The sequence below is a fragment of the Charadrius vociferus genome, unplaced genomic scaffold (genome assembly GCF_000708025.1).
Source record: "Charadrius vociferus isolate BGI_N301 unplaced genomic scaffold, ASM70802v2 scaffold349, whole genome shotgun sequence".
NCBI lineage: Eukaryota > Metazoa > Chordata > Aves > Charadriiformes > Charadriidae > Charadrius > Charadrius vociferus.
In genome coordinates, this window is record NW_009650068.1 from 445,957 (window position 1) to 472,035 (window position 26,079).

Consider the following 26,079-nt stretch of genomic DNA (forward strand, 5'->3'; position numbering starts at 1 on the left):
TTCTTGTGTAGAAGTGTTCTCCTGTGCCTTGGTGGATTTGTCTGCTGCTGCTCATCACAGTAGAAATTGGTGTTGAGAAGTGGGAAGGAAGCTCATTTTCGGGTATTTTCTGTAAGAACTCTTATTTTGTGTGTACATGTGCACTGAACTTGCAGAGGAATCAGGCTTGGGTTTTCAATCCCGGAACCACAGAACCAACACTGTGCAGCCAGAAGAGATCTGGCTGATTTTACTAGTTGTGTATTTGGTACGTTCTTTCTAATTTTTGCATCGCTTACTGCAGAAATGGATATTTTGTTTTAATTGGTGTAGTGCTTTGCAGTCTTAAAGCAAATAGTAAAGTATCTGTGTCGCTGTGAATGCTTTTGTGTCATTTGTGACTGACTTTCAGGAGAATTTCTTTAGAATTATGAAATACATCAAATTAGGAATTGAATTTACCTTTCTGTCAACTGTCTTTGGCTATAACTGAGAACAGAGCGAAAAGCTGCCTTAAAAACAAACCAGCAAGAGCAGTTTCTTCCTATTCTTATCCAGCTCTGAAGATAAACTTTCTTTCTCATAATATGTTAAGGTTTTATGTCTTTTTTTTTTTTCTTCTCAAAGTCTTTAAAAGAACAGGAATTGAACTAGCGATAGAAAATTTTGAGTGCCACAAAGTGGCAAAGATGGCAACTCCATTGGAGTGGATCATGGTATTTACAGGTGGCAGCTTAGTCTGCGAAGAGTAAATTCCAGTAAAATGATTTGATACAGGACAGAGAACAACCACCTGTACGATTTTGTAGTAAGAGTAATTTCTGCTACTGCAGATGAGAATGTTTCAGATGTACAACTGGTAAGGTGAGTGAAGTAGGAGCCATGTTGTTGTGTCCTTTCACTTTCTGTGTAGAGATTGTATTCTGATCTTAGTTGATTTTAAGATTATTTCTGATGAGTTCTCTCTTCATACGTTGCTTTTGCCTGAAAAGTAGGCTGCTGTATTAGGTATATAGCAACTCCCTTGGGATGATACGAGAACGCTGACATTGCACAGTAAGATATGTAGATTAAAGATCATCAAAGGTTCCCTGATGGCACTTTGAAACTAGGCATGGAATTTTTTCAACTTGTTCAGAGAGCTGACTTTTTATTTATTTAGGTTTCTAGGGTGTATGACTAATATTTTCTACTGCATATGTCTCTTCTGCAAAGTAGTCAAGTTCCAGGCAGGCAGTGTTTAACAAAACAGTTTTTCTGACATGCAGAGGTGTTGAGGAAACAGATGTGCTTTATCCTTTGGACCTTAACTCTTGACATCTTATTGGTGTTGGCTAGGTCGTAATGTGTTGTTAAGGTCAATTTAAAAATTGATTAAGCTGACAAGATTTGTTGTTTTGTGAGGGTAGCCTTGCCCTTGGGACAGGTGGAAAAACATGCTCGCATAGTTCTAACAGATTCTATTTTTGTAAGAGTCTCTAAAATGTGTGGAGAAAGATGAAGTAAATAGTCTTTTTACGGTGTGCTTGTACTGAAGAGTAAAACTAGTATAGTGCTTTTAAAAATACGTAAGTGATGGTGAAGTAAATGTTCATACTTAAAAATTTCCCCTGAAGCGATGTATTTATTCAAGTCAGAGCTTTTTGTTGTGTTTATTTACAGAAGTTAGATTTAAAAAAAAAGTAATTAAAAAAAATAATTATTACAGTGAAGGCCAAATAGAATGTGTGCACAGAGAGAAAATTAGTAGCCCAAGGAATGATCAGATGACTTATTTTCAAAGATTGCCATAAAGAGAAGTCAGTTCAATTGTAATTTTTTTTTAGTGTCTCTGTAATAGGAAAATAGCAGCAATAATCCAATATTCAGCTGTTTGACAGGGAGAAACAGAAAAATAGATTGAGATTTGTTACTGCAAAGTAACAAAGAGTGTGAAGCATAGGCATGCTCCATAAAAGTCTTTGTGGCTATTAAAAAGCAAAACTTTTGAATAACTACTTCTTGCTTTTTATTTCCTCTTTTGAAATCTGTAACATGAAAATGAATTAACATGAAAAAGAGTAAATTTTTTTTAATGGTTTGCAGACATGTGAATTCCCTCCAAGTAACCAACATTTTTATTTTAAATTTTCCAATTTAGTTTTATTGTTTATGCTGACGGTAGACTTCTTTCCTCCCATTCAGCAAGAGTCCATTTTGGATCTGCCAAAACAAATCTTCAGATTATCCTCTGAATCAGAGCTTGCTTTGAGGGATCTGGGGTTATCCTTTGTTTCTGGCAGCAAATTGTTCAAGAGCTGAGGAGCAAGCGAAGAGATACTATGACTATAGTCTCTGTGCTCTTCATTCCTTGCCATGTATACCAACATCATGTGTTGGTTTAACTCCCATCTTTGGAATGGGGGCAGATGTTAGTTTCCTGATGCGTAGGACCAATGTATAGAGCCAATCCAACAAAATGACCTTTTGTTTGGTACTTGCGTTCTCTCTCGCATGGTTTACATAACTCGACCAGGACTTATTACCTCCACTGGCATAGTCTTCAAAGTCAGTGAAACCTGAAAAGCTTTGGAATATGTGGCCTGACAGCAGAGCTACAGAGATGTTCTTCCTTTGGCAATGGGAAATTTGAGCCATTGTGTGAAATACACATTAAAAAAAAAAAAAAAAAAAAGCTGGATTTTTTCCCCCTTGTTGGTTACTCAGATCTTTGAAAATCATTTTACACCTAACTGTTTGCTTTTGCTTTCTCCAGCAAAAGGTGGTGCCACAAAAATCACACTAAGTAGACCTGAAGTTTTGTCATGTCATCATAACTTAGTGCCATTTTAGATGAGAGGAATGTTCTGTAGTTATTTTATCTTTAGAATTTGGTAAGAGGTTAGCTATAGAATTCCTGGCCCATTTACAAAAGCATTGCCTCACTTGATCAAAGCATTTACTTTAATTAGGAGGCAACCTCTAGTAACTCCTCTTGATATGGAGAAGAGAAACTGCATGTTCTTTAATGTACTTTGTGTTGATTTGGGTCATCTTAAAAAGTTGTCAGTGATGAGAGGAGATCCTCCCTGTGGCACTAATTGTATTTTCATATACAAATCATGGTAATGACTGAAGAGCTGCAATTTTCTTATCCATATCTCTGCATTTTATAGCAGTGTGTAATTAATAGCTGAAATTTAAGACCTATGCTGAGGGCTACTGATTTGAATGTTGATTCTATGTTTTAGGGTAGTAAAGCAGGAACAACTCAGCCTTAGCTGATTGTTCTTTCTGTCTTGGCATCCTTCAATACTAGCCCATCCTGGAAATCAGGTGTCCCCAGAAATAAGGGTGGTTCTGATGTCTAGTTCTGTTTGACTCATATTTAATGTGTATCTTTCTAATGAGACCTCTTCTCAACTGTGGTCTTGGGACCGGTAAAGCATTTTAGCACTTAGTCTAGAAAGAGCTTTTAATAGTACAGCCAGAAATAAAATACAGCTGCTGAACTTAAAACTGATTTCAGGCGGAAGAAATGGAGGGTTTACTTGGATGACTTCATAGCTATGAAAATTGTGGATAGAGAATACTTGCTTAATTACCAAGGTGTGCTACATTGTATAATCTTTATATATAATTCTGTCTGGTAGTAGGAGTAACATTTTAAAATCCTCCTTCATTAACTTTTTTTAAAAAATAAAAACTTATCACAGATAAATTGGCATAAAAGATGCTTGAGTATTTTTGTTATTAAAGTAAAACTATGCATGGAAGCAGAGTAGAGATAGCAATTCATTTATATTAGTAGAACGATGAGATGAATGGAAGAGATCTGTAATCTCTCGTGTGAGTTGACACTCATTTTCTGCTTCAGAAGGTATCCTGGGATGGCCTGGGCCCAAGTCACACTCCACAGAGCAACTGAAAAACGGTGCCCTCAGCTCTTTATCATCTGCTAGTGCCAACATTACATGGGCAATAGTACCATCTGCAGCCCAGGATGGACAGGCACTACAACCAAATACAGAGGTAAGCATGCTGGTCTCTAAAGGCCATTTCTTTTGTATCTGAGACTTGACATTGGTTAGATGCAAACCATGTATGATAATGGATGCTTTTATTAGTTACTTAATGTACTTTTTTTTTTTTTATAGTATCCTCTTTGTTTGAAATTAGGTGTGAAAATGCTAAGTTTCATGCAAAAGTGCACTCAAAACCAGAAAAATACATTGACGATATTGCTGTGTGCTTTTGTGTCTCTGAGGTACTTTGGACAGTGGCGAGCGTACAGTCTCTTTTCTAGCCGTAAAAGCAATTAACAGACTGTCAGTACGCACTTCTTTCTTCTGGTGACAGAAAAAGCTGCTTGTTTTTTATGCTGGTTTGAGATAGACTGGAGACTAGGACCAAAACATTTGCTTGCTACTTGTTCTTCCGTGTTGCTGTTTGCTTATGGGTGTCTCTTGAGTATAGCTGACTATTCTCTGAGTTGAAAAACTCTGACCCCTTTTCCTGTTAAGTGATTATGGGCAGAACTTGTGTACATCATCCTGCACCAGTCTGTTGATTTGTGCTTTTGTGGCATTTACTTGGTAAAGGGCAGTTCTGAAGCATCGACTCTTTGAGGAGGCTCACAGCTGCGTATCAGGCATCTCATGCACTGAAAGTCTCTCACCATGCCAAACTTCTCCAGCTTCTGCTGTCTGCCTCGGTTACCAGTGCTGCCCACCAGCAAAACGCTTCACTCTGAGACCCCACAGACTGTAGGGCACCTGGAGCACATGAGACCTGGAGAACTGGGAAGAAGTTTTTGAGAGAGCTGAAGAAACCCTTTTCTACTAGTGAATGCTCTTTGGCAATTGGAATGGCTTATTTTAAATTATATCGCCTTTAAGAAAATGTGTAATGGCTGGGCACATCAATAAAGCTGTTTGTTTTTCCAGATCTTTTGTAGTATCTTGAATTGAATATAATTCAAAAAATCCAAGGATAAACTAGATGATGATTATTATTATTTTAATATTATATGTTACTCTGGTCCTCTTCCAGATCTGTCTTTAGAAAATAATTTCAAATTCTGTTACTCCTAGTGTCCATTAATCGCCTGTAATTGCTTTTTATTAGGAAATTGTGTAATTTCTTTTTTGGATAAGCCAACTGCCGTTCTTCTAGTGTGTTTTTAAGATGAGGCTATTTAAGAATGTTGTTCTGGGAGTTACTGCTTTACTCACTGATACACTGCAATTTGTTTCATTAGGTTTTTTTAGATGTTTTTATTCTTGACCACCTGGTAAAGCCAAATGGGATGTGGAAACATGGGCTTTGCAGCAAGAACATAAAGAGCAGGAGCTGATTTAACTCATGTCCGGGTATCATTTTGCAGTTGAGTTGAGCCATTTATGACTTGTTTAAAATGACAGTTTCTTTTAAAGTCCCATCTCCTCCCCTTCGCTTGCTGATGAGAGATACTGAGTTGCGCGTGTGGCTTGAGGTACTGCTTTGCTTGTGGAACTCATGATCTATTGAGAAGGGAGTCCCCTTGAAAAGTTGGATATAAACAAGGAAGCATAGCAGTGTTTGCAGTACAGAGCCCTCGGTGCTTTGTGGGCAATCTCCTGAAATCAGCATCCTGCATTTGAAGACCTCTGGGGCACTAGCACTTAAAAAAGAAGAAAAAAAAAAAAAGAGGGGGAGGGAGAAGAGTATAAATGAGATTCTTAAGTTATAAAAGGCTCAGCAGAAGAAGATGGCGTTTTTGGCAGAAGCACTAAGTAGAAGTTTGTGGATTGGTGGAGCAACAAGAAGCAGCTGGACTCGTGTGTAATTTTTGTTATGGTAATACAGTTTATCAAGCAGAAATTTGGTTTTGCCCTGAGAAAGTGGACTGAACCAGGATTCATTCCTGGAAGCTCTTTTCAAACCTGCATTTTCCCTTCCACTGAGTTCTTGTGTGCTTCGTGTTATCTGAGATTGATCCTGTTGGAACGCAATTTGAAGTGCTCTTTTAAATGTAGCTGATATGTTTTTTGGTTTTGATCATTTTGATCAAGATATCAGTGGCCCACTGGAGGGCTGAAGCTCAAAACCTGGATTGTGGAAGAGGTGCATCCAACTTGGAGCGTTTGTGTTTTCATATTCATCTTCAGGTCAAGCAAGTTGTCATGCCCTGTTACAGAGGCTACACCTCTTGTCTGCTGTGGTCGGATCCTTTTCTGGGAGAGGAAGTGAAGTTTTAGAGGGCTGCAAATTCTGCCCAGCTGTCCACAGGGAGCTGGAGCTTCTTGTTGATGTGACTAGAGAAAGGAGGGCGAGAGAGCAGACTTTGAAGAAGAGAAAAATCTTTTGAGCAACATAACTGTTACTCTGCTAAGGATGCTATCTGAGCCAGGTAGTCACCCAGGAGATGATGTCTGACATCCTCAAAGTTGTCAAAGGTGTTTGACACTTTAACAATTCTGTGTGCAGGAGACTTAACCATATTTTTAAATATATTCTGGCCTGTTGTGTGTCCAAGGTATGAGCCTAGGTTTGGCACTGAGTAGCCAGTTCATTTTCAAAGGTATAAAAGCACTGACTGCGCTTAATTACTTAGTATGTGTAATTATATGTAAAAGCAACTGCAAGTTGTCACACTCCACTTGTTTCGTAGTCCAGATACATTGTTGTTAATAGCTGTGGTGGCATCAACAAGAGAATGAGAAAATGCATCTAGTTGTCATTGTTTGACAAATTTTTGTCATTGAAGATCCTGGTTTCTTTTTTTCTATATCTGGTAGCTTCTTTTAGATGTAGAAGAAAAGAGGAATCCATGAGTGTCATTCAAATTAAGCTTATTTCTCCTGATGTTTTTTGTTTAAAAAAACCCCAAACTGGGCACTGGATGATCCTCATTTCTGAAGAAGTTGATAGTTTATTAATGGGGCTCAGCTTTCAAAATATACCTGCCAGAAGAAGTGAGCCTTGCTTTTGTAGACGTTATGAGAAGAGAGTGCTGGTTCCTCTATCAGTGCTATCAAAATTAGTTCCAATTTCTTCTTTGACTGAGCCTAGATTTTTATTTATAAAAAACCCTGTACTTTTTATGACATAACTTCTATCTCTTAGTCAGAAGCTATACCCCAAAGGAATGGGAGAGAGCTTTTTGGGTAACGCGCAGCATAATATAGTAGATGCACCAACCAAACAAATTGTGAATTGGCCTGTAGTCTGAAATAGAAAAAGCCATTAAATTTCTACCCTTGAGGAACAACTGACTGAGCTGCTTATATTATAGAATCTTATTTATAAGGAAAAGATAATTTTAGGTAGTGTTTTTAAAAAGAAAACAGAGACGGGGGGTGGTGGTGGTGGTGGTGTGATGACTGCTGAGGATCTTTCCCATATAGCAGGCTGCCAGTGGCAGCAGTTTCCTGGCAACATGACCAAGTGGCTGAATGTGTTTAGTGATAGCTGTGTTAATTCTCAGCACAGCATGTAGACACTTTGCAGCAGTGCATTAAGCAACATCATTAACAAACCAATGACTTGTTCTCTGCCGTGTTTCTTGTATGTTTATGAAGAAGCACGGATCTTTATAATTCTCCTCTGGAATAACAAAGCTCATTTGATGCCATTTTCTTTGAACGCTTAAGCATTCTTGAGGGATATAGTAAGTTCTGGAGTTGAGTTTTGATGCCATAGCTAACTAATGTAAAACCTTTCTTTTTGGTGTGTCCCACTGCCAGGGTTTCAGGAATGCAGAGATTCTCCCCTGGTGAAATAATGTAGCAGCTAAAGATTCTTCTCTTTAGATAATGTGTTGATGTTTACTGGCTTTTGTTATTTAGGGTGTTTCTTGCTTCCAAATGCAGGGATATCATTCGAGATATTGCTTAAACTACTTCAGAATATACAAGATTTTTGTGGCAGATATTACTTTCTTGTGTATTCATCTTCTTGTGTATTCATCTGTTTCATCTTCCTAGATGAGTTTTCTTTTAGGGCTGTGATATAGGACAGCATGAAGGTAAAGCCTGTTATGTTAGTAACCCCTGACCGTGAAATGCCAGATCAAGCACCTTTGTCTTTTAGTTTTCGTACTTTTTTTGTGTGTGTGTATAACCCTCCAAGTTTTTAGTTAGTTTCCTTTTTTTGTTTGTTTTTTTTTTTGGTCTGTCCACCTGAAACATCATGTGGAAGCAGGGATAAGGGCTGAGCTGGACAGAACTATTCTCCATCTGATGTGAGTTGATCTAAATTACTTTTGTGCATCCCCTAGTGAACCACTTTGGACCTTTTGGTGTAAGCTGTGTTATAATTTCAGGATATTATTTAGGGTTTTTCCCTTAAAGCGGAACAGGACAAATCTGGACTATGCCAGAGTACGCTTTTCCAAGAAGTGATATGAACTTGGTCTGTGTCCAGTCTGCAGTAAATGGGATCCTGCTTCCTTCATTTAAGAGTTTCGAAATTCCTTTCAAGAAATGCTGAAATTGATTAGTTTTAAATTATTGAGTCTCGTAGTAAATTCGGTTGTAACAAACTTGTTGCCTAAGTAGAATAAAGGTGTGAATCACTTCTATATGTGAACTACTGTTCCAGTTCAACTAATTGTCATTTTGGGTGTCAGAATTCCCCTTCTGTGCCGACAGAATGTAACTGCAGGCCAAATGCTTCCCCTTGCAGCCAAATACAAATGGGAAACAGGCTGTTCTTCTGCAGGACCTGAGAGGGAAGGAATCATTTTCTTCTGATCTAACAGTTTAGTTTATAATTATTAGAAAAATCTTGCTGTATCTTCATCTGCGACTTAGCTCTCTTCATGTGATTTTTATGCCTTAAAATGCAATGCCGTGCCAGCGGATTCTTTCCACCCTGCGGATCTGTGCAGTCTCTCTGCTTTCCTGTCCCTCACTTTCCCTTGCTTGTGCGCATGAGAAACTGTACACATGATCCATATTGAAGTGTCTTTTTAATAGGATTGAAGTTTTAGCTCTGTAGGATTGAGGCTTTAGCTCTGATTATCTAACTGCTAAACCAGGTTTTAATTGTGATAGTGATTGCAAGGGCAGTCAAGTCCAGGTTATTAAAGATATTTCAGTCCCCTTGATGATTTTAACCTTGATGTTTTCAGCTGTAAGAAGGAACTGTGCTATTTACCAGGAGGTACTGGATTGTTTAGTTCTTAATTTTATAAGATTATGTGTTTTTGTCCAATCTCTTCAGGTGATAGTCCCTTTCAAGCTGAAGTTGTTTTCTCTCTGTAGGTTAGTATATGTCTTAATATGATGATACTTTACAGAGGATGTAATAGCCTTTAGAGCTATTACAGAATGCCTTAGAAATGCTAAGAAATAGTTTTAAAAGTGCTCCTGCAATTTTAGAAACTAAGCTAGATACAAGAAATTATTTCTAATTCAATGTTACATTTTCTTTATATATCTGTGACTTGCCCAGGACTGTGGACTGCTTTCTAGTGTCAATTGTTCCTAGTGTTTACTGGTTCCTTTTTGTACTTGACGTAAATCTGTGTAATTGATATTGGGAGATCAGCTTAGCCGTGAACATACAGTGCTACCACAAGTGCAGTAATGGAAAGAGAACATAGCTGGGTGAAAAAGTAACATTTGCAGTATTACAGAGAGTCCCTTTTCACTGTTCAGTACAGACATTACAGGATTTCTGAATGTGCTCTGCTTTTTGCCTTCTTCATGATTAAGTACTTTTGGGACTGAAGAGCACAGTAAATGGCCTGTAATGACTTGGACAGATAAATTAATCTCGAGGCAAAGATGGTTCCAGTTAATCCATTCACTAGCAGACCATCTGAAAAATGAAATCTGAGATAATCAATTGAAGGTATATTTAAGGATAATCAAGGGAAGGTATATTTAAGGATTAAATGTACAATTACACTAAAAGTAGAATTAAATGAACCTAAGCCTGCTACAGCAGCACTGACAATGACTTAAGATAATCTAGCTAATTTTGATACTATTTTTTTGCTAGCTTTCTGGAATAGTTATTCTGTCAGCAAACACTCTCCAGTAAAACTGTTTATGGAAATAATTAATAAAAAGTTAATGGCCAAAGCCATTGCATTTTGTTGAGTCACTCCCACCTCCAAAATGCATGCATACCAGCTGCTATGTATATAATATATTTGAGAGTAATAGTCTGCTTAAAATGAAAATAGGAAGCTTTAATAAAAAATTTGCATCTAATCTGCATAAACATGAGGCTCTGATTCATATGGCATTCCATAATTAATAGTGAAATTCAGTGAAAACTAATCATTGCAATATAAAGAACTCAGGTTCTCTTGCAGTAAGGCTTAAAAATTGAGTTAAAACGGATCAATTGCTTACTCTGTTCATTATAAAACCTGTGCCCTCTGCAAAATGAACTCTGAAGCCAATGTTAATTTTATTTCAGGATTGTGCGCTAATTGATTTGTTGTGTGCCGATTGATTTACTTTGTGCTGTCAGTTTTATTTCTTAGTATGTTTATATATGTGGGTTTGGCAATACTGCTCATTAGTAAGCTTACTCATCTCATTAAAACTGTCAATAACTCAGCTAGACTTAGTAAGTTGGGCTGAACTCTTCTACAACGAGTATTTGTCTCAGGTTGGAATTGCTTTATCTTGCTTTGTGAAGCATTATCCAAACTGGCTTCAGCTCTTCCATCTGGTCTTGCTAGAAAAAATTAGGGTTTTCTGCTCGTGGTGATAAATTCTAATGATTCTCTATTTGAAAAACTTGGAATGTGGAAACAGCTGGGATGAAAGTATTTAATTATGAAACTTCTTCTCAGAGGAGGAGTTGGAAGGAAAGATGAAAGAGGCAGGACTCTTCCACATTATAGTGTAGAGAGGCTGCACAGTCATCTTCACATTCTGAGATGGACCAAGCGATTCATGAGGCTGAGAACAAATCTTAGAAGCTTTTCAAGTAGAGTTCCACTGGCATCAAGAAATGAGCTGTACAAAAGATGAGAATCTGCTATACTCAATTTGTTTCACATATACATTGAAAGTTTTCCTGGTATGATTTATAATGATTTATTGTTCTTTTGAAAGACTTGAGCCTGTCTTTTTTTTACTTTTTTTTTTTTGTCTGTGTGTGTGTGTCAGCAATGAGAAAATGCATAGTGGATGGGACAAGAAATTGCAGGAAGAGTCAGGATGGTTTAATAAGTGGGTTGCCTTGAGGAAAGATGGTTAATACTGCTTGTATTAACATGTCTGTACCATTTCTTTCCTCTTATAAATATGCTGGCATGTGATATTGCATACAAGAAATAACACTGCAAGAACTGGATTTACATATAGATTAGTATTGCATAACCAGATGATTGTAAAGGGGAAATTTGTAGTTGTCCATCTTGTTCACTAACGTGGTAGCATTTTTCTGCCATAAATTTGCTTAGCTAGCGTACAAAGAGAAGAGAATGACTTCAGCTCTGTTATTTCCTAACTTTTCAGTTACTGGGCTTTGCAAGCAGAATCACGGAGCACTCCAGTTTGGAAGGGACCTCTGGAGGTCCTGCAGCTCAACAATCTGCTCAGGTCAGCTTGCTCAGGGTCATGTCCAGTCAAGTCTTGAACAACTCCAACAGCGAAGGTCCCACAATGTCTCTGGACAAACTTTTGCCGTTTCTCTAGGGATTTTATCAATGGGAGCAAAGATTTGTTTGAGTATGATGCTTTTCCTTATCAGTGTGCTGTACAGTCTGGTGGGTGACTAAAATCACCTGCTGGGTCCCTTACCAAAAAGCGTTTGTCTTTCCCTTCTTTGTGGGAGTATGAGGCAAGTTGCTCCTAGTTCTTCAGGTGTCTCCCCAAGGATCTCATTCTAGAGAGGATCCTTTTTTAATACATGGGGATGTATAGAGAGTATAGCCTTCTGCTTTCCTCCATGTTAGTCTCCTCTCCGGTCTGCAGCTCAGTGCAGTTTTTTGTCTTTAGCTCCCCAAAAGTTACAAACATGTGACTTTCACACCCCTCACAATCTCTGAAGTCCTGCCTGGCCAATGATGGGAATCTCTCCTGCGACACTGTGTGGTTTGTAAGCTTGTAAATTGAGTAACTTATTTTGGATAGTGTCAGATGCTGTATTTATAGTCATCTTCTAAAAAATTTTATTCTCAAAACCAAACTGGGTATCTTTTAGGAAATTCTTCTTCATTGTATCTGTGTTGCATTAGGAATAGGTTTTGTTAAAATTGTTTATGATGTGATACAGTATTTCTTGTGGTTTTAGGATAGCATAAAATTTACTGCTGTGATTTATGCTAGCCTTCAAGGGTTTTTGCTTCAATTTAGGACAAGTCCATGGGGCTTTTCTCTGTGCATTTTTTGTAGTCTCATGTTGCTCTTCCTTTCTGATGATACTAGTGATGAAAAAATATTTATTCTCAGTTCTGACTGAATTTATGCAATACTGCAAAGTCCTCTTGTGTTTTAGGATTCAAATTAAACAATGCTGTACTTCAGTAGCCCTCATTTCATGAAAGATGCTTGCAAGATGTGTGGACTGGTGCTGGTACTTCGTCTTTTCCTGTGGAGTCCGTGCTTGGGAATTAGCTGCTTTTCAGCTGATTTTCAGAACTGGCTACCATAGGTTTATGAAAATCAAAAATTGCAAGAGTAATTGTCTTATGAGGAAGATACGAACATGTAGGAAAAAAATTGTCCAACAAACATTATTTGGTGTGTAACAAGATTACAGTGCTGTAGGTAACCCAAATAAGGATATCTGTTTAAAAGGATGTTAAGTCACTGATTGATTCTTTATTCTTAAACATAATCACGTATATGGTTAGTTTCTGATGTTTTTTCTGAAGGCTTAACACAGGCTGTACTGCAACATAAATGTAGATGCCCTTGGTTTTATGTTACATGCAGTTTTTTCATATTCCTTAAACAACAAATCAACCCCTTTTCTTCTCAAATCTCTTGTTATCCTCATCACTGCTGTGTTATGTCTACCCCTAAATTTGGTAAGAGTTAAACACATGTGCAGTGTAGGAGAAGGGAGCTTTCTGAGCTTGTTCTTTGCGGAAGGAAAGACTTCTGTTCCTAGAGATACTACTGCAAAACATTAACAAAAAAACCCCAGTAAAGCTCTCAGAATAGCTAAGATCCATATAATGTGCTTACCTCCAGATGCCTGGCAGATTGGTTTTGTTGGGAAGGAAAAAGATTGCAGACCTCTTTGTCACCTAAGAGAGAGGTTTTGTGATTATTTTCTTGGCTTGCATCATCTATATGTCAGCTTGTCTATATTTACAAAATATTAGTATCAAGATGCATTTCTACTTTGCTTGCTTGCTTTGCAGTGAAGGAAGGATCTCCTAAAGAGAGCTAGGTATTACTTGGTTTAGTAGATGACTCTGGTATTACACGTTGTATCCAATTAACCTTGTGTGATAGACAGATTGCTCACGTTGCCACACTTTTATCCTTGCGCCTGACTCTAGCTGGAGATATTTTCTGAACATCCAGTGTATTTAGCATATTCAAGTAAAAAAACCCCAAACAACAAACCACAAAATATGTAAATTATTCATGCAACAAAAAAATCAGTTGTTTTAATAGTCCTAGTTTGAAGAATTTTATTTTCTCTGGAGACCTGAATTACCAAACGCAAATAAAAAATTTGGTAAGAAATTAATTTCTGAGAACTTTCCTTATGCAAGCTTTTTCTACCAAATGTTCTATGGTTTGACCTGTCAATGATGAACAATGTATCCAGGATTACATAAAAGCTTTTACACTCTCTCATACCCCAAACTCAGATGCAGCAGTTACTTGTCTACCCAGATAGATACGCCTGGGTTATTTTTCTTGGTATGCATAGTTTAAGGCAAGTAGAAAATCTGCCTATTACTCCATTTTTCCTTCATCCAGTTGTATGAAGGAGGAACTAACTGTCTTGCAAATTGGATCTCTATGTAGATAACAGCAGCAAAGCAAAAAGAAAATGATATTTTGCTTGCTGTAGTGGTGTTGTGTGTAAGTTATAGTGTGCTCACTTTTTAATTGTAAAATCCTTCTCATTTGATTGGCATCTTCTCTTACTTGCTTTGATATTTTAAAAGGTGTCTTTAATTTTGGTTCATCTTTGTTTAAGCTATGATGATTGTATGCTAGGAAAAGTGTGACTGTGGGTGTGTGTGTTTTGGGGTTTTGAGGGAGGTCGGTTCCCCCTTGAGGTGGTAGACTTCTTGCATATTAATACGACTGTAAGAATTTTCCAGCAGTTAAAGCAAAAGCTACTGACAAACGCAGTAGAGAAGACAGCTCCTATGAAATATTCAGAGTAAATGAAGAAAATCAGCTGAGCTGAGCCAAGACACCTATTCTGCTACTTTTAAGAGACCTTTTTCAGAATGAAATTGAGATATGCGGACTGTAATAAGTTTTACTTTCTAAATTCTCCATTTAAGCTCTGCTTTGGTTCTGAGCTTAAGTCTCTCTTTAAAGAAATCAAACCTGGAACACTGGGAAACCTTAAGTCTCTTAAGTCACTGGAACTTTGGTATCCAGGTGCCCGGATTACAATGGGTGTATGGGATGTTGGTGTGTTTGAGGTTTTATCTTTAATCTACTCTTTCTTTGCAACGATCAGTCACAGGGCTACCCAGGAGCAAAGCATAAATACGACTACAGGAAGATGGAGGCCAGGGCTCAAGCAATGACCTGAGTTCACTCTACCACAGCTACCACAAAATCCTCTTTTTTCCCCCCTTCCTCTGCTTACATTCTGTAATGGTATTGTGGTAAATGTTGAGAAGAGTATTTTCTATTTTGTTTTATTTGAATTGTTCTTGAAGAGTAGAAAAGCTTGTATAAAGAGATACAGGAGCTTGTTGGATATAAAAAAAAAAAAAGTGTTGCTGTCTTAAAGTTGCTAATCTGTAAATGACAATGCATTTGGAAGTTAGAGGAGAAGTGCATGGATGAGGATGATGATTTCAGTCTTTACAGTGGGTTTGAAGTAAATGTGTTTGAGGTTTTTGTTTCAAGATTTAGGTTGAAGCAAACTTGGCAAATGTGACACCCATCCACAAGAAGGGCCGGAAGGAGGATCCAGGGAACTACAGGCCGGTCAGTCTGACCTCGGTACCTGGGAAGGTCATGGAACAGGTCATGCTCAGTGCCATTACGCAGCACATGCAGGAGAACAGGGTGATCAAGCCCGGTCAGCATGGGTTTGTGAAAGGCAGGTTATGCCTGACCAACCTGATCTCCTTCTATGATAAAGTGACCCACTTAGTGGATGAGCGAAAAGGTGTGGATGTTATCTACCTCAATTTTTGCAAGGCTTTTGACACCGTTTCCCACAGCATTCTCCTGGAGAAACTGGCTGCTCACAGCCTGGACAGGTGTACTCTTCGCTGGGCAAAAAATTGGCTGGATGGCCATGCCCAGAGAGTGGTGGTAAATGGAGTTAAATCCAGTTGGTGTCCGCTCACAAGTGGTGTCCCCCAGGGCTCAGTACTGGGGCCAGTTCTCTTTAATATCTTTATCAATGATCTGGATGAGGGGATCGAATGCACCCTCAGTTAGTTTGCAGATGACACTAAGCTAGGCGGGTGTGTTGATCTGCTTGAGGGTAGGGAGGCTTTACAGAGGGATCTGGACAGGCTGGACCGATGGGCCGAGGCCAACAGTATGAGGTTCAACAAAGCCAAGTGCCGGGTCCTGCACTTGGGTCACAACAACCCAGTGCAGCACTACAGGCTTGGGGCGGAGTGGCTCGAAAGCTGCCCGGCAGAAAAAGGTGTTGGTGGACAGCTGGCTGAATATGAGCCGGCAGTGTGGCCAGGTGGCCAAAAAGGCCAATGGCATCCTAGACTGTATTAGGAATAGTGTGGTGAGCAGGACTAGGGCAGTGATCGTCCCCCTATACTCGGCACTGGTGAGGTGCCACCTCGACTACTGTGTTCAGTTTTGGGCCCCTCACTACAAGATGGCCATTGAGGTGTTGGAGCGTGTCCAGAGAAGGGCTACAAAGCTGGTGAGGGGTCTGGAGGACAAGTCTTATGAGGGACGACTGAGGGAAGTGGAGTTGTTTAGCCTGGAGAAGAGGAGGCTGAGGGGAGACCTTATCACTCTCTACAACTACCTGAAAGGAGGTTGTAGAGAGGTGGGGGCTGACCTCTTCTCCCTGTTGAAAAGTGATAGGACGAGAGAAAATGGATTCAGGTTATGTCAGGGGAGGTTTAGATTGGATATTCGGAAATATTTTTTCACAGAAAGGGTTATTAAACATTGGAACAGGGTGCCCAGGGAGGTGGTGGATTCGCCATCCCTGGAGGTGTTTAAAAAAAGGGTAGATGTGGTACTTAGGGACATGGTTTAGAGGTAGTTTTGTCAGGGTAGGTTGATGGTTGGACTTGATGATCTTAAAGGTCCCTTCCAACCTCAGCAATTCTATGATTCTGTGAAATTTTTCTATTTAGTTTCTATTATATTCACTTCAATTTTCTATATGTGAATTACTGCTCCTTTCACAGCAGTATTGGGTTTCATGGCAAGGCTTTGGTAGCGAGGGGCTACAGGGGTGGCTTCTGTGAGAAGCTGCTAGAAGCTTCCCCCATGTCCAATAGAGCCAATGCCAGTGGGCTCCAAGATGGACCCGCCGCTGACCAAGGCTGAGCCCATCAGCGATAGTGGTAGCACCTCTGTGATAACACATTTAAGATGGGGAAAAAAAACCAAACCACAAAACTGCACAACTGCAGCAAGAGAGAAGAGTGAGAATATGTGAGAGCGACAACTCTGCAGACACCAAGGTCAGTGAATAAGGAGAGGGAGGAGGTGCTCCAGGCACTGGAACAGAGATTGCCCTGCAGCCTGTGGTGAAGGCCATGGTGAGGCAGGCTGTCCCTTTGCAGCCCATGGAGGTTAACGGTGGAGCAGATACCTACCTACAGCCTGTGGAGGACCCCATGCTGGACCAGGTGGATGCGCCTGAAGGAGGCTGTGACCCCGTGGGAAGCCCACGCTGAAGCAGGCTCCTGGCAGGACCTGTTGACCCTGTAGAGAGAGGAGCCCGTGCTGGAGCAGGTTTGGTGGCAGGACTTGTGACCCTGTGGGGGACCCATGCAGGAGGATTCTGTTCCTGAAGGACTGCATGCCGTGGAAATCACCCATGTTGGAGCAGTTTGTGAAGAACTGCAGCCTTTGGGAAGGACTGACATCAGAGAAGTTCATGGAGGACTGTGTCCCATGGGAGGGACCCCATGCTGGAGCAAGGGCAGAATGTGAGGAGTCAGGAGTGTCAGAGACATGTGATGAACTGACCGCAGCCCCCATTCCCTGTCCCCCTGTGCCACTGGAGGGGAGGAGGTAGAGAAATCGGGAGTGAAGTTGGGCCAGGAAGAAGGAGGTTGGGGGGGAAGGTGTTTTTAAGATTTGATTTTTATTTTCGTATTATCCTACTGTTGATTTGATTGGTAATAAATTAATCTAATTTCCCCGAGTCGAGTCTTTTTTGCCCATGATGGTAATTGCTGAGTGATCTCTCCCTGTCCTTACCTTGATCCACAAACCTTTTGTTATATTTTCTCTGCCCTGTCCAGCCGAGGAGGGGGAGTGATAGAGCGGCTTTGGTGGGCACCTGGCATCCAGCCATGGTCAACCCACCACAAGGGCACACTAATATACTACTCTGTATATAAAATAGTTTAATAAGTACAACTTAGTGGACAGGCTACACTGGAGATTGAAATCCCTACTAATGAGGGATGGGTGCAATAAGCTTGTGTGTTTTTCTATCAGGTGCATGCCACAGCTGTTAGTAAATGTCACTAAATATTTTGAAGGTGTACATGCTGGAAGAAGAGAAGACAAGTGATGCATGCAAGTTACTGCAGATTTGTCACTTCTGATACAGTGACGAGCCCTGCAAGAAGCTAACAGCTCATTATATATTACTACTTTTGGGGTATTCTTACTGTATCTGCTTTACAAAGAGAATTCTAATTTTGGTATGGAGACTGGTGAAAATCTTATGGGGCCACTTTGTCACGTTAGTGTAAATGTGCTAAAGCTCTCTGACCTTACAGAGTTATATTTAATCTTACACCTACAGAAAACCTGTTTGCAAGCTCTCAAGTTACACAAGTGAAAGTGTAAAGGATGCTTGCAAACCTATATCATTAACGAAGGGAATCTGAAAATCAAAATGAGGCCTTTGACTTTTATGTGCGCTAGTAGAACTAATTGTAATTAGATTACTCTACAGAAAATATGGCAATCCTTACATAGCCTGAAAATGCTAATTCTGCTTAATGTTGCTTCTGAACAGCCCTGCAAGTAATTTAGTCTGTCCTCTCAATGCAGTGTTATTTTTTTAATATCTTTTGCAAATTTTTTCAGTGTAAAAGACTTAAGGACTACTTCCCTTGGAATATTAGTAAATGTTGTCTTTTTATCTGGAAGGTTTAAGTTCCTAAGATTCATCCTCTTGCTCCTGACTACAGTCCTTTTTGTACTACATAAAACTTTTTCATGCCTTAATGAAAATTCTTAGAATATTTTGGTGTAATTCTATGACGAATTAACCTTATATATCCTATACAAGTCCTCAGGGTGTCCCTGTCAGGACACACGTGGTCTCTGCTTATTACAGTGGTGGACAAAAGGTTGGTTTACACAATGCCTTCTTTGCCTCAGTCTTTACTGGTGACATCAGCCTTCAGGAATCCTAGGCCTCTGACATCAGAGGGAAGACTGGAGGAAGACTTAACCATGGTGGAGGAGGAACAGTTTAGGCAGCACTTCAGCTGCACATATGTACATCCATGGGGCCTGATGGGATGCGCCTATGAGCATGGAAGGAGTTGGCCAATGTCATTGCAAGGACACCATCTGTTGTCTTTAAAGGGTTATGGTGTTTGGGAGAGGTTCATGAAGACTGGAAGAAAGCAAATGTCACTCCTGTCCTTGAGAAGGGCAAAAAGGAACATCTGGGGAGCTGCAGGTTAATTAGCCTCTCCTTGATCCCTGGGAAGGTGGTGGAGCAATTAATCCTGGAAGGCATTTCCAGACACATGAAGGACAAGAAGGTGATCGGGAGCAGTCAGCATGGATTTACAAAGAGGAAATAATGCTTAACCGATATGGTAGCCCTCTACAATGAAGTGACTAGCCTGGTGCATGTGGGGAGAGCAGTAGATGTTGTTTGCTTTGACCTTGGTATGGTTTTTGACCCTATCTTCAGTAACATCCTCATAGACAAGCTGACAGAGTATGGATTAGATAAGTGGTGGTGGATTAAAATCTGTCTGAATGGCCGGGCCCAGAGCGTTGTGATCAGTGGTACAAGGTCCACTTGGAGGCCAGTCACTAGTGGAATACCCCATGGGTCAATACTGGGGCCAGTACTGTTCAATATCTTCATTAATGACCTGGACGATGTGACTGAGCGCAACCTCAGCAAGTTTGTAGACCATAAAAAACCTGGGAGGAGTGGCTGATGAGCCGGAGGGTTGTGCTGCCATTGAGAGGGACCTTGAGAAGCTGGACAGAGAGGAATCTCATCAAGTTCAACACAGGGAGATGCAGAGTCCTGCATCTGGGTATATCTGAAGGTAAGCCCCTGCACCAGTACAGGCCAACTGGGTGGAAAGTATTTCTGCAGAGAAGACCTTGGGGTCTTGGTGGACAACAAGCTGACCATGAGCTGTACTCTTGTAGCAAAGAAGGCCAACAGCACCCTGAGCCACGTTAGGAAGTGTTACCAGCAGGTGGAGGGAGGTGACCCTTCCCCTCTACTTGGCATAGGTGAGGCCACATCTGCAGTGCTGTGTGCAGTTCTGGGCTCTCCAGTGCAAGACAGACATGGACTTACTGGAGTGAGTCCAGCATAGATCCACAAAGATGGTGAAAGTTCTGGAGCATCCTTCACATGAGGAGAGGCTGAGAGAGCTGGGACTGCTCATCCTGGAGAACGCTTGGGGATCTTATCAATGTATATAAACACCTGATGGGAAGGAGTGAAAGACAGGGAGATGGAGTCTTTTAAATAGTGCTGGGTGACAGGAGAAGAGGCAGTGGTCACATGAAAGTCAAAGTGGACATCAGAAAATGCTTTTCACTGTGTGAATGATCCAGTGCTGGCACAGGTTGTCCAGAGAGGTTATAGAATCTCCATCCTTGGAGATATTAAAAACTTAGCGGGACACAGTGCTCGACAACTGGTTCTACGTCTCCCTGCCTGAGCAGGGTGTGGGACAAGATGATCTCAAGAGCTCCATTCCAACCAAAATGATACTGTGATTCTGTATATTAATTTCTCTTCTCCTCTAACAAATAAACAAGATGAGATACATGTCATGCCTGACAGTACTGTTGCATGATACATTTTGTGAAGTATGTTGGAAAACCAAGCTATAGGCCTTATAACTGAATTAATTATCTAAAAATTAATTTCCAGCACAGCAGTTAATTTGAAAAATTAACTTATGGAAGATGCTTTGAAAGGACAGAGGCAGGTTTGCCCTTTGGCAGAAACGTAGATTTAACTCTTGTCATTCTATCCCAGACTTGTCAAAGTGTTTTTTTCCTGAAGGCATTTTTTTAACGTGCAGAATGATTCTTTCAGAAACAATTTCTTTTCCTTACAGGTTTCATCCATTAAAAAAAATCAGCATGTTTTCTGATGAAGAATGCTGACTAGAACATCCATTTTGTTTCCCAGCAGATGATCTCTCTAAGTTAATCGATCCCAGTTCTAATGAAGTGACGTGTTTTAAATAGATCTCTGCCAGCATGTGTTTCTATGTCTTCGGCCTTTAAACTTTGAAGTGGATCCCTTCATGGGATTTCTAGAAATGATCTGTGGTTTCCATTCAGATTTTTCTGAAAAATCCTGGTGCTTCAGCCCAGTGCTGGGAACTCATTTTGATGAAAATGATTTTAAATGTAAGCCCCTTTTTGGTGCTTGTTTGTAACTGGTTCAGCATTTGATTCTGAGGGTTAGCACCCAAGCCTAGCTGGGCTGTTCATTCCCAGGCTGAGCTGTGCACAGCTCAATAGCTTTTACGTGATGCTCTGACCACGCAGAAATGGAGCAAATCACTGCTTTCCTAGTTCAGCTTTGCAATTATATTTTAAAGGGAGGGGGAGGATGTATGTCTGTGTCTGATAATTCAGAAAAGCTGCCATTAAAGGATAATCACTCGATATAATCTTTTGCTTTCTACTGAATGCTTACACATTGGTTACTACTAAACTGCGTACTAATTCTGCGGACAGAAAAAGAATTAAAAACCTGATCGGACGTTTATGACAGTTTAAAGATACAGTAGCTTTGTATTTCATGGCTGTGTGTCTACACACCCTGTGTTGTGCTTACATGTTTGGGTTTTTTTTAAGAAAATATGCGTTAGTTAAAAAAGAAATGTCAATTTATATGTTCCAGAAAAGCAATTCAGTAATTACCTGGAACAGCTAATGATAAGAGAAGGAAATACAGAAAGGTTATTGCTTACTGAAGATGACTACTGTTCAGTTCCTGTGATACAAATTGTGAACTGCTACTTAAGTTCTTATTTTCTTGGAAAGTGAGAAAAGATGCAGACAACTGATGTCATTCTACATCCACTGAAGGTCACTAGTATGTTGATAACTCTAATAGTGGAGTTGTGGATTTTTGGTGCCCTTGCACATGTTCTTAAAATAGGGGATAGTTAAGATAATTACAATTATAGTCCTTATTGCAGAATGGTCATTAAACATGCTCGATCCTAATGTTACATTGTACTTATCCTCCTTGATGAGCACAAAGTCCTTCAATTAAAGCAATGCAAACACTACTTTCCTGGGCACCTAAACTGTGTGTGGGGTTGCTTGCCCTCACTGTGCGCGTTTTGTAGAGCAGCAATGAGAGGCAGTTGCTATATTGTTGGTAACACTTTGAAAAGCACGGAAAACCTAATACCTATTTTAGCAGGAAGGAAAGAAGGATTTCTGTCCCTGATTTACTGTGCAGTCTTCGGGAGAAAAGGAGAATTCTTAATATATAGTTTAGTCTGTGAACTTGTCGATGTGCAATTTGTTTGTTTTCTGATGCTGTTAGTAACTAAAGGTTACGTAGCTGTTACGTGTCCACTTGAAGGTGTGTTATCTGCTAGCATGTTCTCTCTCTCTTTCACACTTGTACACATTCACATGCACTTGTGCCCCCTCCCTCTTGCCCCCCACCCGGAGAACAACCCACCCGGATATCCTTTGGGAAACAGCAGCACCCTTTCCCAGTTGGAGCCGTGTGCGGTTAAGCTCACTGAGCTCAATGCCATGTGACTCGAAACGCAAGGAGCAGATTGACATCCGGTGCACGCTCTCCAACTCGTCGGATAGCCAAAAAAAAAAAAAAAAAAGCAGTGGGAGTGAGGAGGGGAGGTTCCCTTGCTAAAAAACTGCTGGAGCTTGTTTGCCGCGAGCTCGGTTCATGGCAGTAACAGAAGCAGCAGTGCTTATTCAGTAGCTCAGTGCTCTCAATGAGGTCAAGCTGGATCAAAGGGAAACCTCCTGTGGAAGCATCTACTGTAAGTTCTGATACTGCTTTTTCCACGCTCCCTCCAACTGAACCGTAGCCTGTACAACTGAGCCAGGCTTCGGTGCTTTATGTCTCCCCAGCTGATAATTTTGTATGAGGTTGTCAGGTTTTATGTTAATTGAACTTGTCAGTAAGGCATCAGTTGGATAATAATGCTGTGCGTTCTGGGAGGCAAGGGCTTATTGTTCTATCCTTTTATTTTCTGAGGGAGTGGGAAGAAGAAAGTGTGGTTTTGTCCTTTTGAAAAGCTCCAAGCTGTGGAGGTTACAGCTCACCAGATTCTGTTTTATGTAATCTACATATTCTACTTTCTAAATAAAGTAATTGTAAAGTGTCTTTCAAATGTCCTTGGATTTCACCAAATAGCTATTCTTTTGGGAATAGCTACCTAAACAGTTACTCAATTTGAAAAAAAAAAAAAAAAGAAGAAAGAAAAAAGGAGAGAGAAAGAGAAAACACTTTATTTAAATCTTGGAAACATGTAGTAACTAAATTTCAGAGACAATCTCCTTACACAAGCTGCTGTTCACCTGAGGGGTCTCTAATGTGATCATTCAGAAATATTTCTTTGAAACTTAATTCTGAATATCAGCTGGTTTTAATGAAACTTTTCAGTTGCAAAGACTTTCACAGTGAGATGAAAATTTTCTCATTTTATGTAATGAACTAGCTGTTTCTGCAGAAATGATATTTAGCGTGAAGGAATGCTAACTTTTGCAGGTAGTGTTGTCTCATTTACAGCATAGAATCCTTGGGGAATACTGAAATGCTGGGCTGTAAATTTTTCAACTCCATTAACAACTTTTTTATTTATTTTAAAGTACAAAAAGCTTACCTGAATACATATCTGGAGGGCTTGCTGAGTGGTTTAGATGGATTGAACAAAATAACAACCACCTGTTTGGATTATTGTTAGTAACATATTGTAAACCCTGAGGAGAAATAAAATATCACAAACCATTATCCTTTTCTGCTTTAAAGTTCCTCTTGAAGCGGGATGGCATGATGCCTCTCTCTTGATCTTCAGCTTGTATGTCTGGAAACTGGGCAGTTGTGCTGTGAAGCAGCTTAGTGTTGCAAATGTCATAAAGACTCATGTAGTGCCTTACCCCCAAAATCTAATGCTTTTTTTTTTTTTTTTTAAAGGTGTGTACTTCCATAGTAGTCTTCTTTTTATCTCCTTCAGTTAATAGTCTTGACTTTCTTAGATATATCTAACTTGTACGTTGGGTAGAGGAAAGGAAAAAAAATAATAGTGTGAAATCAGGTCATGCAGCATCTGGTTAGGAAGTGTGAATATTTGCTGGAGAGCTTTATGAAACAAACTCATGAAGAATCATTTTCAACTGTGTGCTTCTATTTAATAAATAGAACACCCATTAATTTAGTATGCTATGATTTTTGTCTGGCATCACTGCAATATAAATACGAGAAGTTAATGTGTAAATTAGCATCTGATACTTACCACTCTTGTTCTGAGGATAGGATCAAAATGCTCTATGAACCCAACACTGGATTTTAGTATTTTGAATTTGTATCTTTTCTTGGTTTTAACAGAGGCTGTCTTTGGTTCCATTGAGACAGCTCCATTTTTAAACATATATAGTGGGAAATAAAACATACTGTATCTTTTTTGTCCAGATGGTGATGTTTCTTTTCATTTCAGCATTCAGCTTCTGAGTTGATCTTAGTTGAAGATGAAATGACAGATACTGAAGATAATGAAGAGGAGGATTTAGGAGTCATGGATGATCAACGTAGCGTAATTCTCCATCTCATCTCTCAACTCAAACTTGGCATGGACCTTACCAGGGTACGGACACTGTATCTTTTTTTATAGTTGTTCGTGAATTTTTCTTTTTCTCATCCTTCCATGTGTGTGCACGCACACACTCATGTGATTGCTGTGAGCATGTTTTGCCCCTATGGACAAGGAAGTTCACCTCTTTATAAAGGTGTGGATCCAGAGAGCTATGGAGAGCTGTCTCCTGCCAGGCAGGCTTTCACATGAAGTGACCACATCACATACTTTAGGGATGGGGGAATGGGGTAGGGGCAAGGGAAAGAAAGAAGAAGACAGACCCCTGAAACTCTTCCTAATTTTTTTCTAAGTCTTTCAAAGCAACCATATATTGTGTTTGTATCCCACATGTTTGTTTAGTCAGGGTGCACTGGGTGTTTGAGCAACAATAACAGCAATTGTATGGATGAAGGAGATACGTGCTCAAGTTACTGCTTTGTGGATTGAAGTCAATTTAATTACTTGGCAACTTCCAAAAAAAACATGATGGTAAAGAAATTACAGTCCTCAGTGTATCACTGTTCTTGACTGTGCTAAGCAGCTCACCAGTTTTACCTTCTGTGCATCCTTCTGGTCCTGGAACCACTATTGTTATGAGCTTATCCCTTCTGATAAGATCAGAGAAGGTACAGTGTCTGAGAAATTTCCCATAAGTTTTTAGAGTTTTGGACATGAGGTAGATGTTATGGAAGCAGGGAATGCCTCTTTTTGAATAGTCCTACATTTCCCGTGAAACCTTCTCATGGGGCTTAAAAAATAATCACGTGGTTTTCAACTTAAAAAAACCACCAGATAAAACTCTTATAACCCACTTCCCACAAATAAGAGGAGCTCATTCTGACACACCCTCCAAAAATAAATGTTTGGAGTGATGAGAGAATTTCCCTTGTGCATGAAGTAGCTTTGCAGCAGATTCTTCTCGTAGGCATTTTGATATTCTGAAGAGTTCTTCTGCTTTACTTTTGATCTTACACATTAATCTAAATCTATTTTTACTATCACTTTCTTACAAAATAAGGCTTTCTCAATATAGTCTTTTCTGCTTCCTCTGGAACAATTGACAGTATTTAAAAATACTTACATTTTTAAAGCTAAGCAATCCCGTGATCTGTTGCTAAGAATAGCTATTGAATAGCTGCACAGAAAGTAATGTTTTGTTCTAAATAGAACAAAAGTTTCATTATTTCATTTGTGAATAATTTATACCTGTCACTTCTTAGTATGTCTGGGGTTATGTACAGTTCACTTTTGGTTTTGTTTTTCTTACGTTCCTCAGTTTTTCATAGCTCTTCCTCTTTTCTGTGTTTGTTTGCTAAGGCTGTCTGAGTCTATAATGTTTAAACTAGACTAAGATTCCTTGTCTGTTGTTCTTGCGTCTTAGAAATATTTTGTCTTTGGTAATGAACAAGATTTTTCTTCCCTGATTTGCAGTGTCATCTTTTTGTCATGGCAGAGGAGGCAAAACCCCAAAGACATACATTTAATGTAAATAAGAGAAATTCTTGTAAATAAGTGTAGAAAAATATAAGAAAAATAGGAAGGTAAATATATAGGATAACCGATTTCTTACATAGTGTTCTGAGAGCACAGTTTGTGAGGATAGTGATGAATACTATCAGAGCTATAGGATGGCAAAATACTAGCATGCATGAATGTGTGTATATAATACCCACAGTCTGAAAAGAGGAACAGGCATATGGCAGATTAGATCTATCTCTAGTCTGTGTGATGCATGAATACACATATGATGAGTATTAATGAGA

At 39.7% G+C, this 26,079-nt stretch overlaps 1 protein-coding gene across 1 annotated transcript in view; it reads left to right on the forward strand.

Moving 5' to 3' along the window:
• Window positions 1–26,079, forward strand: part of OSBPL10 (oxysterol binding protein-like 10) — an 87,042-nt gene that overhangs the window by 43,336 nt on the left and 17,627 nt on the right. Inside the window, exons 6-7 of the mRNA XM_009891980.1 lie at window positions 3,836–3,990; window positions 24,182–24,328. Coding sequence (XP_009890282.1) covers window positions 3,836–3,990; window positions 24,182–24,328 — 302 coding nt within the window. The remainder of the gene's footprint in view (window positions 1–3,835; window positions 3,991–24,181; window positions 24,329–26,079) is intronic.